Source organism: Zeugodacus cucurbitae, chromosome 2 (assembly GCF_028554725.1).
Source record: "Zeugodacus cucurbitae isolate PBARC_wt_2022May chromosome 2, idZeuCucr1.2, whole genome shotgun sequence".
Lineage (NCBI taxonomy): Eukaryota > Metazoa > Arthropoda > Insecta > Diptera > Tephritidae > Zeugodacus > Zeugodacus cucurbitae.
The window spans coordinates 67,476,594-67,491,508 of record NC_071667.1 but is presented as its reverse complement, the minus strand read 5'-3'; the positions used below and the strand labels follow the sequence as shown (position 1 = coordinate 67,491,508).

The window sequence follows — 14,915 nt, the reverse complement described above, 5'->3', positions numbered from 1 at the left end:
TTAAGTTTCCTTAAGCGAAGTGTAAATATATACGAAAGTAAAAATTTTTAAATGTAATGACAAATTGTCATTTCTAAATATACTGTGAAGACTTTAATTATTTTCCAAAATGTTTTTGTTCATCAATTATGACTATCAACAAACGAAAATTTAATAATAATACTGATTTTTCAAACTACAGTACCGGTTTTTTTGCTTTGAGTTTAGTGAAAACGTTCGCATTGGGCTCTATGCAAACGAAACGAATATTTTATGTTTCACTACACTACAAATTAACGAGGGGAATTTTTTTCCAATGGCAATATGTTAACAACAATAAAAACCACAGTACTTTGAAAAAAGCTTACACCAATACATGCGCCCAAGTGCACGCATGTGTCGAAAGCGCTGTAAGCTCTGCCAAAGCTTTCAATTAAAAATGGGAAATTTATGCACCAACACAAATGTGCACGTGTAGTTGTGTCTATGTATTGGTGTGAGCGAAACGCAATTTCAGCGAATGAGTCATCTAACTACCGAAGCACAGACAGAAGTGGTGCTCGTCGCTACTTGCTGAGTACACGTCATGTGATGGCGGTTTATACTCGTATATATGTATGTATGTGTGTACAAAATATAACGAATACTTGGTTATTCGGTTAAATAACGATCGAAAAGTGGCATATTATAGGTAAAATGTATGGAATTAAATTAAGGGGAGGCAGGTAGCATTAGCTTGAAAAATAATAATTGCTTTAAGTGGGCAGGTGCAGTTTTTTTTTTGAGGTGTGGCATTCGTTTTAAGTAGGAATTCTTAGAAAAGTTATATACTAGATATGATATTAATTATAAAGTACAACAACTGTATGCCAATTTGTATTGTACTGAAGCGAATAACGGAATTTCGCATATTAATTGTTTTTGTAATTTCATTTACATACATACATGAATACACACATACATGAATGTACATATGTATATACTATGTGCTACTTATTTTGCGTGACGATCATTAAGCACTTTCTTCAAGCGTATAAAATGGCGTCTTGCAAAATAAATAGCCATGCGTTGGCATGAGTTTGCAAATTTTCGAAAATTAAATATTTTTATATGTATACAGTATATAGTATATACTATGTATATATGTGCAAGTGTTAATTTGTGTTGCATATTTACAAAAATAATAATAACAACTAATTTTGGCAGCATGTTTACGTAGTCATATTGAAAGATAAATTATTTGGTAAATATAAGAAAATATTTGAAGAATTTCAAATTTCAAGCGAAATGTTTTCAATGTTTTTTCGCAAATGTTCATACATAAGGACAAAGCGTCAAATATATTGTCAATTTCTAGGAATTTTGCATATAGAATATGTATTAGGGCATAAACACATAAAGCAGCCAATAATTTTATCAACGCTCAGCCCTTTTTTATATGCTGAAGCAGCTTAAGTATTTAAATATTCGTTTGTTTTTATATGTGTACAAATATCATAAATATAGAATTATAATAAATGCTTACTTGTAATACGCGGAATTGTTCCATGTTTAAAAGAATCTCTAAAAAAATGTATAAAATTTATAAGGATTTGCTGGCAATGTAAAAAATTGCCTTGTGGTGAAATTCAGTATACAGCTGAAGCAATCAATTCTCTATGCTCGTTTGTGCTTAAGCATTTACATACATAAGTCAATATGTATTATTAAAATAAGTCAAAGTCTGTGTAATACAGTAAAATCTCAACGTTGAAAGGCGTTCAGCTTGCCGTTGTTGCATTCACTCTGAAAATTTATTTTCAAATGTTTGCCGCTGTGAATGCAGCTCCCATATTTATATCTCCTACGATCGATCGATCGTTCGTTCATGGCTCCACGACAGTGCAAATGTTGTCGTGGCATTGCGTCAGGGTGGGAGCTTTAATTGCTACAAAACTGCAAAAATTTTGCTTGCGCTTTGTATTTTTTTATACTTGTACATACATATGTATATGTATATACTAGTACATTTATAAAACAAGTAAGGAAGGGCTAAGTTCGGGTGTAACCGAACATTTTATACTCTCGCAATTTATTTATTTAACTTTATTTATATTATATAATACACAATTGACCCACATATTCGTCATATATATTGTATAAAGTCCATTGAAAGTTGGCAACCATAATATTAGGTTAGAAGCACCGAGGTCCTCGTGTTCGATATATGGGGCCTTAAAAACCTATGGTCCGATTTCGGCGATTTTCAGAATGGGGCTGCCACACTATTAACATAGTATTTGTGCAAAGTTCTGCACCGATATCTTCACTAGTGCTTACTTTATATATTGTAAAGTAAACGATTCAGATCGACTACAAAGTTGTGGTATATAAGAAGTAGGCGTCGTTGTAAAGCGATTTGGCCTATTTTCACAACATATCATTGAGATGTAAGGAAACTATTACAAAGCAAGCTGAGATATGGTTTTTGACCCATAAGTGGGCGACGCCACGCCCATTTTCCATTTTGTAAAAAAATCTGAGTGCAGCTTCTATTTGCCATTTCTTATGTGAAATTTAGTGTTTCTGACGTCTTTCGTTAGTTAGTTAACCCAGTTTTAGTAATTTTCAACCTAACCTTTGTATGGGAGGTGGGCGTGGTTATGATCCGATTTCTTTCATTTTTCGACTGTATTAGGAAGTGGCTAAAAAAAACGACTGCAGAAAGTTTGGTTTATATAGCTCTATTGGTTTGCGAGATATGTACAAAAAACTTAGTAGGGGGCGGGGCCACGCCCACTTCCCCAAAAAAATTACATCCAAATATGCCCCTTCATAGTGCGATCCTTCATACCAAATTTTATTTCCATAGCTTTATTTATGGCTTAGTTATGGCACTTTATGTGTTTTCGGTTTTCGCCATTTTGTGGGCGTGGCAGTGGTCCGATTTTGCTCATTTTCGAGAACAATTCTCCTATGGTGCCAAGAAATATGTGTGCCAAGTTTCATCAAGATATCTTAATTTTTACTCAAGTTACAGCTTGCACAGACGGACGGACGGACGGACAGACAGACATTCGGATTTAAACTCCACTCTTCACCCTGATCACTTTGGTATATATAACCCTATATCGAACTCCTTTAGTTTTGGGTGTTACAAACAACCGTTATGTGAACAAAACTATAATACTCTCTTTAGCAACTTTGTTGCGAGAGTATAAAAATGTATATAATACAGCAAAAAAGAAAATGAGTACATGGTTGTGTATGGTATTTCCCCCTGGTATATTTCTTTGTATGTATGTAGATATTTTATATTTGCTTGTGCATTGCATTTTTATCAATTATAAGTAAATACTTACTGCTTAGATACCAGTTCAGTTTATTTCTGTTATATTTATTTATTTATTTTTTTTTTTTAATAAAATAATCGAATAAAGTTATGAATAAGAATTCTTGTGGGCAAAGTAAATCAATTAAAAATAAGAATACCTTCCCTATTCGTAATCTTCATACCACTAATATTTATGAAATTTAGCTTTCCATTGTCTATAAGTCGCTAGTAATTGGAAAACGCTTAGTAGAAGTAACAACTGGTATAAAAGTAATAGACTGACATTATCAAATAGAAATTATTTTGTTTTTAAGTCGCTAGAACTTAGCGAGAATTTGGACGAATAATAAAATAATAAAAAACTGGTATAAATGTAAGAGACTGGTATAATTCCTTTGAGGTAAAAACCAGTGAATATACCACTTTAATGAGATAACCATATATTTTCTTGTATTGAATTTTCCCTATTAGAATGTAGCAAAATAGAACAAACAACTGGTATATATGCCAAAAGCTGGTATAATCCAATAGAGATAAAATAGACAGTGACCATTTTAATGAGTATAATTTAATTATACTTTCTTGTATTGTATATGTACTAAAAAGATTTGATAGAATAAAACAAACAACTGGTATATATGCAAGAGACTGGTATAATCAATTATAGAACAAATAACCGGTGTTTATACCATTTCAATGAGGTAACCCTATACTTTCTGGTATTGAGTTTTCACTATTAGAATTTGTGAAAAGAATAAACAACTTTTTTAAATGTAAGAGACTCGTATAATCAATTAATATTAAAATAGCTGATAATTATACAACTTTAATGCGATAACAATATAATTTCTTGTATTGAATTTGCACCAAAAGAATTTGACAGAATAGAACAAACAACTGGTATAAATGTCTGGTATAATCAATAATAATTATTGAGATAACCACATTTGAATTTGCTGAATGAGTTTTCGGTTTTTTTTGTTCTCACGAAAGGCATATGAGCCTATACTATAAGTGCTACTAAATAAGTTCATTTAAATTTTTAAGCGATTTGTTGCCGTCAAGCAGTGAATACTGTACTGAGAAGTCAGAAACCAGTTTAAAATTTCGTTAATTATAAAAAAATTATCATATTTGCGGAGCCTAATTAGTGTACAACCTTTACCATGACATTCAGTTTTTGCCGAGTCACTACGCTAATAGACATACGTGTCATTTGAAGCAAATAACACAAATATACGTACATACATATTTAACTCGATTTCTAAATTAATGTTTGCCTATCTAGAAAAAAACAACAAAAAACACTTTGTAAATAGATAAGAGTTTTATTTTCATATGATTGTTACAAAAAGTTTGAGATCGCTATCAGCACAATTTCCATTTGCCCATAAGTAAGTAACGTTATATGTATGTATGTATATACATATATTGTTGTGTATTTATTGTGTAAGTACACACGATTTAGATAAGCAATTTTTTTTTTTATAAAAATGTTTGTATTTAATTGCAAAAATTGTATAAAAATATGTGTGACCACGCTCCCGAAGCATGAACTGAAGCTAGAAATACACGTCAATTTACAGATATATAGTATACTTAAATATAATTAAATTTGTATATTTGTATATAGATGCGAGATATAATTTGTTAGAAAAAAGCTACAAACTTTAATATTAGTATAATGAAGTCGTATTAAGAAGTATGCATATGCATTTGCAGCCATTGTAAAAGCTTTTAGTTAAATCAATTTTTTAGTTAGAATCCCAAAACTGAGGGGTTTAATAAAAAAATGAAGCCTCCATCAAATTATACGAACAAATGTGTATAATTGTATTACTAACAAACAGTACGTGTAATAGATAAGAAGGTATGGGTTAGAATATTCTAGATATTTTATTATACAGGGTGGACCAAAAGTTCGTTACAAAAGTTATAAAAATATGTTTAGGTATTTTTATACCCTCGAAACAAAGTTGCTAAGAGAGTATTATAGTTTTGTTTACATAACGGTTGTTTGTAAGTCATAAAACTACACGAGTTAGATATAGGGTTACATACATATATCAAAATGATCAAGATGACGAGGTGAGTTTTAGGTTTTCTTAGATTTTTTTAAATTAAAAATGGGCGTGGCGTCGCCCAATTATGGGTCAAAAACCATATCTCAGGAACTACTCGATCGATTTTAAAGAAATTCGGTATCTAATATTTTCTTTACACCCTGATGACATGGATCAACACAATCGGTTCACAACCACGCCTACTTCCAATATAACTCAGTTTTGAATTCAATCTGATTTCTTCACTTTATAATATATACATTAGGGATCAATGAAGATAGCGCAATAAAACTTTACACTTGTGGAAAAATTGTCGAAATCGGAGTATAACTTTTCAATGCCTCGGTTATTGAACATGAAGGACTCAGAGCCTAAGGGTAATTTTTCACCGAAAATATCGTTGTCTTAAGGTGTTACATGGGTTTCGTGGAATTAAAAAATCGAGTTTTTATATTTTAGCCTATTAATTTCTACAACATCTCAAGAATATTGTCCTAAATTTTCAATTCGATCCGAATAATAGTTTCGGAGATACAGCCTTTGGAAGATGTGCGCTCCAAGTCAGGTATTATTGTTACTCAAAACTTTAAATGCGTCAAATTTTCTCGAAAACTACCCAAACGATCATGATGAAATTTTGAACAGATGTTCGAGATACAATTTACTCGTGATTGAACGAAGGATTTTATTTTTTTTTTCAATTACATCTATTTAAAAAAAAAAAAAATGTCAAGCTAATTTCACCGAAATTTCTATTTTTTTTGGAAAAATGTCTGCCAAAATTCCAATTTTCACTTTTTTGTCTTTCCTTCGTTCAAGCACGAGATTATGGTCTTACCTAAAACACTTATTTTTATTTTTTTCATTTTGGATGATCCTGTCCGAGGGGTCATCGGAAATGACGTCGCATTGGAGGAGTTTTAGTCTTCTTTTCAGAAATTATTCTTTAAATATGTATTTATAAGACAGAAAAAAGTTTGAATTAAATAAATAATTTTTTACATGGAAAAAAATATATTGAAAATAGGCCATATTTCACGCCACAAAACCCATGTAAGCCCTTAACCCTCTGTGACTAACGTGATATAGTTCTAACAATTCTAATGACGTGGTAGACTACCAGACACCATTTCTATATCTTATGTTTTCCAAGTTCCGTTTTGTAAAACTAATAAAACCATTTTTATTTATTGTTTATAAGTTTAAGTTATTATTTATAGAGCACATGTATGGAAAATAGCGGTACAAAATACTCTTTTGTGTCAGTTGGTGTCTGCTAGACTACCACATCAGTCACAGAGGGTTAATGTAATTCAAAGGGAATCTTTTTCTTCTAATAGTGTGTCTCTGTACCAAAACATGGTTAAAATCGGATCATAACTTCGCCTAGCTGCCATATACCTAATTATAGGTTAAAAAACGAGTGAATGAGTTTCTAATCACTATATGATATTTATGATGATATGATGATCTAATAAAAATGTTAACCAAAAATGTAATTTCTCAAGGTTGGCACTTATCCAACCCAAAAATTACAATTTACTATTTAAAAGCTCAAATTTATGAACAAAGAGAGCAAATTATACCGTTACTTGTAGGGATTTCATTGCTTTTATTGTTCTAGTAGAGCTTGGAAGCATGAGACAAAGTTCCTTATTTTTAATATATGTGGGTCAAGCATGAGAAGACACTGCTTACTTAAGAATATTACATCATACATTGGCAAAAAAGCGTCTACAGACTATTCTGCTGCAGAAAAGCTCTCTAACTTTGTCTTTTGACCTTAGCAAAAGTTAGTATATCATAAATAATTAATTAATGTATTATAATTATGTAATATTCCCAATATAATGAATAAGTAAAGTAATGCTTAAAAAAATATTTATAAAATAATTTTCTACAGATCTGGCAACATCAAATACTACGCACGTACATACAGATATAACTCGCACTCTAAAGAGAGTCAAGTGCATGTACTCATTGAAATGAGTGACTTTTTACTTACCGAGCATCATGATGCAATGCCGCATCATTGATGACGTCACGCGCGTACCCATTATACCGTGTAGCATACGAAAGTTTTTCTTCTTACTAAACTTATCGAACTTAAACTTGTTAATGGTATTCACTTTGTGAATAATTGCCGCTAAATTGCGTTGACAAATGTTCATACGTAAAATGTTCTTACGCTTGAGTAAATGCTTTTGAATATTTAACATAAAATATTGCGTATGCGTTTGCGTGGTCGGTGTATGGGTGGGCGTGTACGTGCCGCCGCCGCCGATGCTGCCGGTTATGCCTACTATGGACTGATGCCAATAGTATGCACACATGCGAATGAAGGCGCGATAGTCGCGCTGCCAAGTGCGGTGTTGTTGTTGTTTTTGTTGCGCCACCGAACGCGTTTGGTGCATAGCACTAATGTAGCTGGCGATTGTTGTTGTTGTTGGTAGGTGTTTGGCAAAACTTTGCGCGTAGTTGTTGGTGTAGTAGTTAAGAATTAACGTATTTACGTTAATTGCCGTAAGCTTTAGGCGCACGCGTAATGTGTGTGTTTTTGTATTGTAGTGTGTTTGTAGGCGCTTTTGTAATGTTTGCTGCCGAAAAGTATGCTACGATTTGCTGTGCTGATTTTTCCCTATCGTATTTCTTTGTATGTATGTATTCGCGACACAGTGGGCTTAACACTTGCTTTCGTTGCTGAGAATATTTATTATTGCTTAAGTTTTATTTGTAGCTGTTATGCATCTAGATATTCTTATCTGAGATACTTTCTTTAGCACAAATTGAATTTGACATTAAAATGCGTCTGTCGCGGCGTTTAAAAGACGTTTCGTTATAATTGACTTTTAACTGTTCTCTCAATATATATTGAGAGGTTTGTTGTTTTTTTATTAAACTGGTACGAAATTTAATAACTTATGAAAATGAAATCTTTGTAGCGATGTTCACAGGCCGGTGATGCCATTGAGAATTGATTTAATTATTTTACTGAAGATTCACTTTTTAATTATATTTTTAATAACGCGGGGTGTGGTAATTATTTCCACACACAAATATAGTTAAAATAAACACTAGATAGCTTTCAGTTGAACACTGTAATATATTCGAGCATTCCAATCACTTAAGAGATTTAACGAAATTCAGAGAGCTTTTTTTTATGACGTTGAACGGACATGAGATTTGCTATACAGCTTTTTTTTTGTGTTTGCTTTGGTTAATCACTTAAATTTCACTTTGTTAAACGCTTGCGTTTCGATTGATTCGATGCAATATCAAACGAAGTCAGCAAATGCACTGCACAGCTGATTCGAATATTCCACGAAAACAAACTTTTTTTGTTTCTTTTTTACTGCAAACGACACTGCAGTAGTCGACGACTTAGGCTTATGAACTTAGCTTTGCGGCTGAATTTTCGTATTTATTTTTGCATTAATTTATTTATTTGGCATTTATTGCTGATTGATCCACGTTGCCTTTTGGTTGAACGAGTTGAATTGAAAAATTGAAGCGAGCTAGCGTAGAATTTGCTTTTTGCGATTTGTACACTTTGAACGTAAATATGATACTAAGCACAAGCTTTGGGAGCGCTGCTCGCTACCGTCGGTCGGTGATAGTGGAATACGAATTCCGATTATTGCGCGTGAATATGAAAGTGGGTTTGCTGCTGTCGTCACAGGGTAGCGTTGCGGTGTAGGCAACGTGGTGGGGCTAAAGACAGCTGAGACAAGGCAGGCGGGTTTCTACTTAAGGTTGTGTGTGTGTGTGATTCAGGTCGCTGAGCGTAAAGACATTATGTGAGTGCCATTAAACGCGACGCTCTCTCGTTCAACTGTAGACATGTGTACAAATATATACAGACAATTTTACATATTAACCTTTTCAATATTAGCGTGTGGTGTGCCACTCGTATGAAATTTTCACTTGTCAATTCTGTAAAGTTATTTTTTGAAAAGAAAAATAGTTTTACAGTATCCCTGATCCAAACAATTGCTAATGCATTTTTGAGTAGACTCAAAACTTTGGAATTATTGAACAATATTTTAAACTCGGAACCATCTTAGGGGGATCAGGGGGATGTGACGGTCTGTGTTTCTACGACAAGTAAATTTATACAGTTTTAAATTTATTTTGATTTATTAACATATATTTCGACTGTTTAAATATAATGATTGAGCTAAAGATAATATGTATCTAAACACCCGTGCCTCGAAAAAATGGGCTCGAACTTGGTCCACGATTCCGGTTAATTGTCTTATCGGACACAAAAAAAAAATAGTAGCTGAAATGCATGGAATGGACTATTGCCAAATGTATATACCAACAATTGGACTTTTGGTAATTTGAAAAAAAAAACACTATAAAAATCGAAATTTCGGAAAATGATAATATAAAACAATAACAGCATTTCAAAACAGGTGTTACTATAGACTAGACAATTAATTAAAAAGTAAAATCTTCTCTCGAGAAACTTAAAACAAAATCAAATGTCTAAAAACAACAAGCATGGTATATAATCAACATGATAACATCTGAAAAGACCTTTACTGGAAACATCTTATTTCCTATATAAAGATTAATTAGACAAGTTCTTGGTTTCACTTCTAATGTCGAACTGATGACATTATAAAATAAAGAAACGATTTGTTTTCTTTAAGAAATGCAATCGCTATAAGGAAAATCCCATATTTGTACACATTATTTTCTGGAACTTGATTCCATATATAATTTATTAAAAGCAGAAAATCTTCTGACTTTAATATGAAAATTTTACCGTAAATTAACATCTCATAATAAATATTTTTATTTTAAATAAAATGCAGCTATCACTTGCAGCTCTTCAAATATGCTCTTAGATAATACAATCGCAGGTCTTGAATTTGCTTTGTCATTGTTTGAGCGCTGTCAGTCTTTATAATATTAGTGAAGTTTGCGCTTTACTAACGAATTTCCATAATCAAATTCCAACACATGCGTAAATCCTCAGCACGCGTAAACCTAACTTGAACATTTATATTCAATGCATATACATATATATTTGTACTAGATATCGGTAATACGCAGCTAGTTGCCGTCCATATATGTATTTTCCAGTAACCTGCAGTTGTTACTTTTGTTTCTTTTTGAAGGCTAAGGGCATATGAGTCTAACGGTACCTTTAAAAAATAATAAAAAATGGAAAAATTGTAATTGATTGACCTTAAACAGCTGACTGCAATTGCAGTGTTGCCAATCGAAAATAAATTTGTTTTTTAGAATTATTTAATTTTTGAAAAATGATGGATTTCGTGTATATGTATGGGTATTTATGAATGATTAGACAGTTGGAGTATAAAAAAATTAATATAAATTATTTACAGACTTCATACAAAGCTTATAAAGTTTGAACGTAATGTGGTTACTAAACTTATTAATTTTTCATTGAAGTATCAGTAGTATAGAGCTAATACATTATTAAGTTCTAAGAAGAATTGATTGATTATTGAATTTTCTTAGAGAGTTATTACTTATTATTGCAAGATATTAAAGATTTATTCGATTATTACCAATAAGGTACCTTTTTAATTTTTTCCAAATTCATAAGAAATAATTTTTTTCCAGTAATTTGGCAACATCGTTGTGTCTATATTTTGCTAACTTCTCATATGTTATTTGCACAAGTTCTCACTACTTAATCCCTGCATAAAATATATGTACATATGTAAGTACATGCAAATACATATGGACTCTCATAGATAGAATGACAATGAGTACCCTCCACTGAGCGTGTAAAAATCCGAATGGAAATATTGGCAAAACAACCTTCGTACACTGATTTGGCGTACTCGTGTTGCTGTGCGAAATCTTTACGCTTCACGCTTTTAACTTTTTCAAAATGTTTAGCTTTAGAAATCCAAACTTTTGTCTAGGTAAAACGGCGACACCAAAATTCTTCTTTTGCCAGCTGCCCATATATTCACATATACAAACGAATTGAGAAAATTTGCACTATTTGGCTTTCGTCGGGTACCAAGTATGAGCAAATTGATGATGAAATCGTTTACTACGTTACACAAGACTTGTTAAAAGTGCAGCCAAAATGTGTTATTACGAGAGTTCTCATCATCTGACTGGCCATGAGTCATTTTGCCATCGTTGCGATTTTCAAGTGCTGCATTAAAACCCGAGTGACAATCGTGCGAATTATTGTTGCAGACATTTCAAATATTGGAATTGTCAAATGACTGCAAATACATATAGACGTACATACTTACATACATACATACGTACACTAATGGTATTTGTATTCGAATCATGCTCACGTGAATTTTAATTTTAAACTTTTAAAGCGCTGAAAGAAGTCTGGTGCTCACGAACTCATGAGCAAATCGAGCTAGAAAACTGACGATGGTCAACCACTAAAATTAATAGTTAGGTGTAGAACAGGTTTTTAATAGTTTGATTGGAAATCCGATTTTTTAATGAATTCATTATAAATTTGTGATCGTCGTGAATGGTTGGTATTTTGCGTGTTAAAATTTTTTTTCTGCGTCATTATTTTCGGTTTTAAATGGATTTTGAAGAATTAAATAAATGTATTATGTCCCTAAACATATTAATATATTTATAATATTTTAATAAAAAAAAACCTAAAGACATTATACATGTCAGAGATGAGATGAGATGATATTAATACTAATTTTAACTTAATAAAAATAAAAAATAAAAATAAAAAAATACTTTCAATTATTCCCCATAGGTATTGATGTTGTATAAAAATAAAACAAACATTAGAAATAATGAAATATTCTAATGATTATGGGAACTACAAATTCTTTTATGCTTTGTCATGTCTCACTTCATGAATTTCTTGAATGAGTTTTGCACACTTTTTTCCATCCCTAATCAGATTATTTGGCTATTGATAAAATACCTCTAACAACTCATTGGCACACATACCTCTCTTTTGTTATATTTACTTACAATAATGAATATTTATTATTTCCTGTGCTTTAATTGTACAGTAGCAAATACAAATACATATTTATTATATAATTTAAGGAACCTAAGCCTAAACTGTGAAAAATTTGACATTTTTCGGGAATTTGTTTAAAGAATGTACTTGATAGATTATTTTGAAGTTTTTATTAACATAAATAATAATAAGGTATATTTTCAGCTATATTTTAAGATTTTTTTTTTAACAAAAATATTGAAAAACTAGTAAGGAAGGGCTAAGTTCGGATGTAACCGAACATTTTATACTCTCGCAATTTATTTATTTAACTTTATTTATATTATATAATACATAATTTGACCCACATATTCGTCATATATATTGTATAAAGTCCATTAAAATTTGGAAACCATAATATTAGGTTAGAAGCACTGAGGTCCTCGTGTTCGATATATGGGGCCTTAAAAACCTATGGTCCGATTTCGGCTATTTTTAGAATGGGGCTCCCACACTATAAACATAGTATTTGGTCAAAGTACCGATATCAGCACTAGTGCTTACTTTATATATTGTAAAGTAAACGATCCAGATTGTCTTCAAAGTTCTGGTATATAGGAAGTAGGCGTGGTTGTGATGCGATTTGGACTATTTTCACAACATATCATTGGGATGTAAGGAAACTATTACAAAGCAAGCTGAGATATGGTTTTTGACCCATAAGTGGGCGACGCCACGCCCATTTTCCATTTTGTAAAAAAATCTAAGTGCAGCTTCTATTTGCCATTTCTTATGTGAAACGCCTTTAGTGTTTCTGACGTTTTTCGTTAGTGAGTTAACCCACTTTTAGTAATTTTCAACCTAACCTTTGTATGGGAGGTGGGCGTGGACTATATTAAGAAGTGGTTAAAAAAAACGACTGTAGAAAGTTTGGTTTATATAGCTCTATTAGTTTCCGAGATATGTACAAATAACCGATTTGGGGGCGGGGCCAAGCCCACCCCCAAAAAAATTACATCCAAATATGCCCCTTCATAGTGCGATCCTTCATAGCAAATTTTATTTCCCTAGCTTTATTTATGGCTTAGTTATGGCACTTTATGTGCTTTCGGTTTTCGTCATTTTGTGGGCGTGGCAGTGGTCCGATTTTGCTCATTTTCGAGAACAACCCTCCTATGGTGCCAAGAAATAAGTGTGCCAAGTTTCATCAAGATATCTCAATTTTTACTCAAGTTACAGCTTGCACAGACAGACGGACGGACAGACAGACAGACATTCGGATTTGAACTCCACTCTTCACCCTGATCACTTTGGTATATGTAACCCTATATCTAACTCGTTTAGTTGTGGGTGTTACAAACAACCGTTATGTGAACAAAACTATAATACTCTCTTTAGCAACTTTTGTTGCGAGAGTATAAAAAATCGATTTTTTGAAAGTGTCACACTAATATAGCCACTTTTCTATACATCCGCTCATAGAGTTATTTAATATAGCAATAGCAATAAATGTTAAGTTTTTCATGCAGTCAAGGGTTAAGTTTTAATTGTGTTAGCCAAAAGATAATGCGTTTTATCGTTTATTGTATCTTTTGTTTGTGTTTTTTTGACTTTCTACCTTCTTTACTGGAAAGCAACCTACAACTTTTCAGTAAAGAGGCACAATCGCCAAAATTAGTCAGCAAAAGCTTTATAATAAAACAGTGGGCCGGAAGAGTTAAAAAAATATTTAAAATTTGTGGTGTGGGGAATTTGAAAGCTTTGAAAGTAGGAAGGTGAAAGGTCCGGTATAATGAAAAATAGTTGTTTCTATCAGTAAAATAAATTATAGGCTTAGGTATCACGAAATATATTATAGAAAATCTAACATTTAGTTAATAATTGCACTAAAAAATCAATCAATTATTTTTATTTAATTAATATATTATTTATAAAATTAAAAATACACTTTTTTTTTACAAATAAAGACTTTTTATCATTTTGTTTCATAAAAACTTTAATATTCCATAGAATTTTATTTACTAAGTTCATCTTGCATTTAATGCCCATAATGCATTAAGAAGTTTGAGCGTTTTTTTACTTTGGTTTGTGAGATTTTGGAATTTTTACTTAATTGTGGTTAGGTTGATTTTCACTTTAAAATCAAAAAAATATATATACAGAAATAATAAATAATACAAGTAATAGTAAAATTTCGGTCGGTTTCAATTCATAATAAAATAAATAAAAAATTGAAAAAAATTAATAATAATAAATATTTTTATCAATAATAATATTATTTATTTAACTTAATGAATAATACATTATTAATAAAATATAAAAATTAAAAAATAAATTATTTTTTTTTTATTTTATCAATCATTTATTGTACTCGTCCCACTGTCACACATTCTCTTTCTCAAATGCGCTTTTCATTAAGCACAGCTTCGCATTGTAATACCATTTTATGTTATTTAACTGGCGCAGTTGGAGATAGACTCCAGATACGAATAGAAGAGCAAGCGGGATAAGAAACGTGACCCTCTTCCCTGGCATGTATGTATGCACTTACATACATATGCATGTACGTTTGTATGAAAGCATGATACTCAGCTTTAAATCATAAATGGATAAATAGACTCGGTTT

The 14,915-nt window shown here is 31.7% G+C and overlaps 1 protein-coding gene across 1 annotated transcript in view; it reads left to right on the top strand.

The window, feature by feature from the left end:
- Window positions 1-14,874, top strand: part of LOC105219060 (Fanconi anemia group D2 protein homolog) — a 44,760-nt gene extending 29,886 nt beyond the window's left edge. Inside the window, exon 25 of the mRNA XM_054225232.1 lies at window positions 14,714-14,874. Within this exon, the coding sequence (XP_054081207.1) occupies window positions 14,714-14,746 (33 nt within the window). The 3' untranslated portion in view covers window positions 14,747-14,874. The remainder of the gene's footprint in view (window positions 1-14,713) is intronic.
- Window positions 14,875-14,915: the final 41 nt, after the last annotated feature.